The 4,090-nt window shown below is 41.1% G+C and overlaps 1 protein-coding gene across 1 annotated transcript; it reads left to right on the plus strand.

The window, feature by feature from the left end:
• The first annotated feature begins 327 nt into the window (after positions 1–327).
• On the plus strand, positions 328–2,842 carry GADD45B (growth arrest and DNA damage inducible beta). Its single transcript, XM_044080664.1, has 4 exons — positions 328–583; positions 991–1,092; positions 1,229–1,463; positions 1,877–2,842. The coding sequence occupies exons 1-4, from the start codon at positions 540–542 to the stop codon at positions 1,988–1,990; spliced, it is 495 nt and encodes a 164-aa protein (XP_043936599.1). The 5' UTR covers positions 328–539; the 3' UTR covers positions 1,991–2,842.
• Positions 2,843–4,090: the final 1,248 nt, after the last annotated feature.

Raw genomic sequence — 4,090 nt, forward strand, 5'->3', positions numbered from 1 at the left:
GGAAGTGTAATTCTCAACTGTTCCAGCAAAGCACACACTACGCTGGCGTTTGCAATGTGACAGTCCGGAAAGTCCACATAGAGCTGGTGAAATCACCTGAAAGAGCAATGAAACTGAAACGCCCGACAGTCGCAACTTTCGGAATTTCAGTCCCGTCTAGTTTCTGGTGCCAAACTTAGATCGACATCGCTTGAGAACCCACGTGGGAAACTATCCTTGGTACCCAATGAGAACGTGAACTAACAGCTTTTGTTTACCATCAGCCAATAGGAAAAAAGCGAAACCAACAAAACCTCGCCCCCGTTCCAAAAAACTATAAAAGGACGCGTTGGCGATGTTTGCAGTATTACATTGCTATTTTTTGCTGAGAAGATTTGGTTGGAAGTTTTCGTTTTTCTGCCTGTGTGGGAACGTAGCTTGCCGGTTCCGGAATTTACTTTTATTCTATACATCGTGTGGATTATTGTGTTTTAAGTTCTACTAACCTGCGATCAACTGTTGGATTTATATAATTTGCCACTGTGGATTATAATTGCAATATGACTCTGGAAGAGGTCGTTGGCTGTGACAACACTGACAGGAAGTAAGTACCACTAAAATGTGCTCTACACGCAGCTTTTTGTAATAGCAGTATCTTGTTAGCCACGTTTTTTTTCCAACCCTGTAGTAAGCCATTGAGTACGAATGTGTGTAGATATGCTTGCGATCGCATGCATCCTTAAATGTACTTTGTAAGTAATTTGCAAGACTTAAAATACAGTGTGGAAAATAAACCAGATAATCAGTATCTAGTCAAAAGCATGGCTTACTTCCTTGACCCCTTTATCACTAGTTTGTAACTTTTATTCTACTTTACCGTTTCCAGATAGTGCTGTAGGATAAAGTATAGGCCAGTTAGTAGTTATTATTGGTAGTGTTGTTGTATTGAGCACTGTAAAACTGCTGTGTCTGTGCATATATTTAAGGTATCTCTTTGCGCTTGATTTGCAGGATGCAGACCGTAAACCAGGCTTTGGAGGAGCTACTGGTGACTGCACAAAGACAGGACTGCCTGACTGCGGGCGTCTACGAATCCGCTAAACTTATGAATGTGTAAGTATATCTTCTGCTTATCTTTTTTTTTTTTTTTTCCGATCTCTCTCTAGCTTGCTAAGAGTGCATAAGCAGCAGGTGCCAAAAGTGGCCAGATACTTAATGTTTCTCTTGTTTTTCTTACTTTGTTCAACAGAGATCCTGACAGCGTGGTTCTCTGTCTCCTGGCCACTGATGCGGAAGATGAGGATGATATTGCCCTGCAGATCCACTTCACCCTGATCCAGGCTTTCTGTTGCGATAACGACATAAATATAGTCAGAGTGTCGGGCATGCAGCGGCTGGAACAGCTACTTGGCGTGAACGAGGAAGATGATAGCAGTACCAATACTAACAAGGAGCCCCGGGACTTTCATTGCATTCTTATAACGGTAAGCGCTCTTAAGCCGGTCTTGTCGGGGACACTTGTGTAGTCACTAGGCATTTAATAGCCCAGTTTTGTGGTTGCTATGGACCAGGTAACAGTCACGTATAATTACATAGCAACAGACACGCCAGTATTTTTAGTGATAGTGTTAGTATACTGACGGTCGTGCACTGTCAAGTTTTATTATAATTTATAGTACGTCTGGCAGAAAAATAACATTTTTCACATATGCATGCCTCATTTCTAGCGCTAGCTTTTGTCTATGCAGTTAAAACTAAAATATGCAACCCCTGAATAGTCGCCAGACGTGTTGAGCAAAGTACTGATAAATTATGTAGTTGGGTCATGTGACTTCTGGGTAGATGGGGGAAGTAAAGCAGACCAAGTTACTGACAATCATGTTCTTTCAAATTGCAGAATCCGCACACTGGTTCCTGGAAGAGTAAGGCGCTGCAGGAAGTGGCCAACTATTGTGAAAACTGTCGCAGCCAAAATCAGTGGATCCCCTATCTCTCCCTGCAAGAGCGCTGAAAAAATCAGGTGAAGCATTTCATACGTGAAGAGCTAGCCAGATGGCGTGTGCACTGACACCGACCAGATTGCTAATGTGCGACCTACATTGAGTAACGAGAAAGGCAGGTTGGCCGAACGCTGCGCTGGGAGAGCATGGTTTCCTGGAATCGTGATGAAAGGAGAAGGCTCTAGCTGTTGGGACTTCGTGCCTGAAGGGGGAAGGGTCTGATAAAGCAGCAAATTATGTCCTTGCTTGCTGTTCACTGTTGTGTTGCTGCTGCAGCCCAAGACAGTTTCCTCCCCCATGGGACAGAGTGTTCCAGGAAGGACAATTGGAAAACGTAGGCAGCTAGCCCTACTGACAATATAAAATGTGACAGTAATGGCTACGAAACTGGACTGAATAATACAGAAAAGCACTAATGGTGCTGGTTTCTGTGTGGACTTTGTGTAAAGATGTCACAATACTTTTATAATGTTTTTTCCCTTGTGGAATAGCATGTTCATTGGAAATCTGATTTTGCAGAGATGATGGACACAAGTACCAAGGAGAGCTGCTTATGCTATTTAGCAGCGGTTTGACTGAACATTGAATAATGTCATTATGTAATGTAAAGTGATGCGATGCCCTACGCTGCAAACGAAGGGCAATACAAATCTGTACAAAAACAATGTACTATAATCGTACAGCTTTTACGAAGTGCACTACCGAACAGTCTAGTATTAATATTTTATGTATGTGTAAATCATTAGTCTTGTGTGACTTCATGTCTAATTGCAGAATTTTGTTCCGTTCATTGCACTACGACATTCAGAAATACCTTCGTGATTTTTTTCCAGTTTTTCGAATAAACTCTATTTTCATATATATTTTTTTGACTTTGTGCGTTCTTTGAAATGTGAAGGGTATATCTTTACTGACGAACATTCTAAATTGTGTAGAATATTTGTATTGGGAGTACATTTTGTTAAACTGGGGATGTACTTGTGGTTCTGTTAATTTAGCAGTTTGTACTAGAATTTGGAATCTCTCACTTTATTTTCTGACAAAAAAAGCCTGTGATGCTACACTGCAAGTCCTATGAACCTGGGCTGGTGCTACCTGTCACTGACCAATGACCAAGGGAATAGTTAGAAACTGACTGCTGTAATGTCTTTGTCTTTTGTTGCAAAGCATAGCTTGCCTCCTTTTCCCATATTTATTTCTCCCTAAAAAGGCACATGTACTAAATCACAGTAATAGTGTGAGGTGTGCATTTCGTCCTGATAAAAGCAGTGTTTAGGACAAGGACACTTGAGCAGGGGAGTGTAAGTAGCTTGTGGTAATAGCAAATCCTTTGTCTCTGCAGTTTATGCCAGGGCCCACTAAAATGTGTCTGGGATTTCACAGGTCCCTTTTCTCCTGTTAACCGAAGTGGAAAGTATGCAATACCAATTTATACCAATCCCTGGAAACGTGAGTATTATGGAACAAGCTGTCTTGCTGACATTCTTCTCAACTGTACAGATTTTTGCCTCTTTGGGTTTCTCAAATTGTTTGTTTTTTTTTTTTTTTTTTTTTTACACAAATCACTGGTATGATGCAAGGATTAAAATCGCTTATGACGTGTATTTAAAAATACATGCTTGACATCCTGTTAAAGCATTTAAGCTTTATAAAACCAAGATTTAAAATGTTCCTATTTTTGGGCCTTCTCTCCACCACTGTGTCAGGCTTTGTTCAGCTTAGATGGTACGTCTGTTCTTAGTTCTCAGTTCTTAATTTTTACAGACACTGTGCTGTTAATATTAAATGCATTAGTCAGATGCTGTCTGCACAGATGTTTTGGTATTTTGCTGCAGCTGCTGATTGTAGCTGTGATTTTTGCAGTGTTTAATAAGCTGCATGGTGAGTGGCAGAGGATGGTGTACTTCCCCATTCATCTGAACAGGAAGTAAGGCCAAGTCACTAACCCACTGCACCTTTCCACTGTCTGTCTTTATAGATAGACTAGGAATAAGAGCACTTGGACTCTAGCAATCATGCTGCAGTTTTGTGGGTCTGTTGCACACGTTTTACTACCACCCCAGATAGCGCTGTTACAATATTTAGTTAGTGGGTGCTCTTACCAAAGGACT

The sequence above is a fragment of the Protopterus annectens genome, chromosome 8.part0 (genome assembly GCF_019279795.1).
Source record: "Protopterus annectens isolate FY-2018-M chromosome 8.part0, PAN1.0, whole genome shotgun sequence".
In the NCBI taxonomy this organism is placed as follows: Eukaryota; Metazoa; Chordata; order Ceratodontiformes; family Protopteridae; genus Protopterus; species Protopterus annectens.

Bases quoted from the DNA above. Each gene is read 5' to 3' on its own strand.
- GADD45B (XM_044080664.1), top strand. From the start codon at position 540: ATGACTCTGGAAGAGGTCGTTGGCTGTGACAACACTGACAGGAA. The intron at 584-990 runs GTAAGTACCACT...CTTGATTTGCAG, and splicing joins TGTGACAACACTGACAGGAA to GATGCAGACCGTAAACCAGG. The intron at 1,464-1,876 runs GTAAGCGCTCTT...TTCAAATTGCAG, and splicing joins TTCATTGCATTCTTATAACG to AATCCGCACACTGGTTCCTG.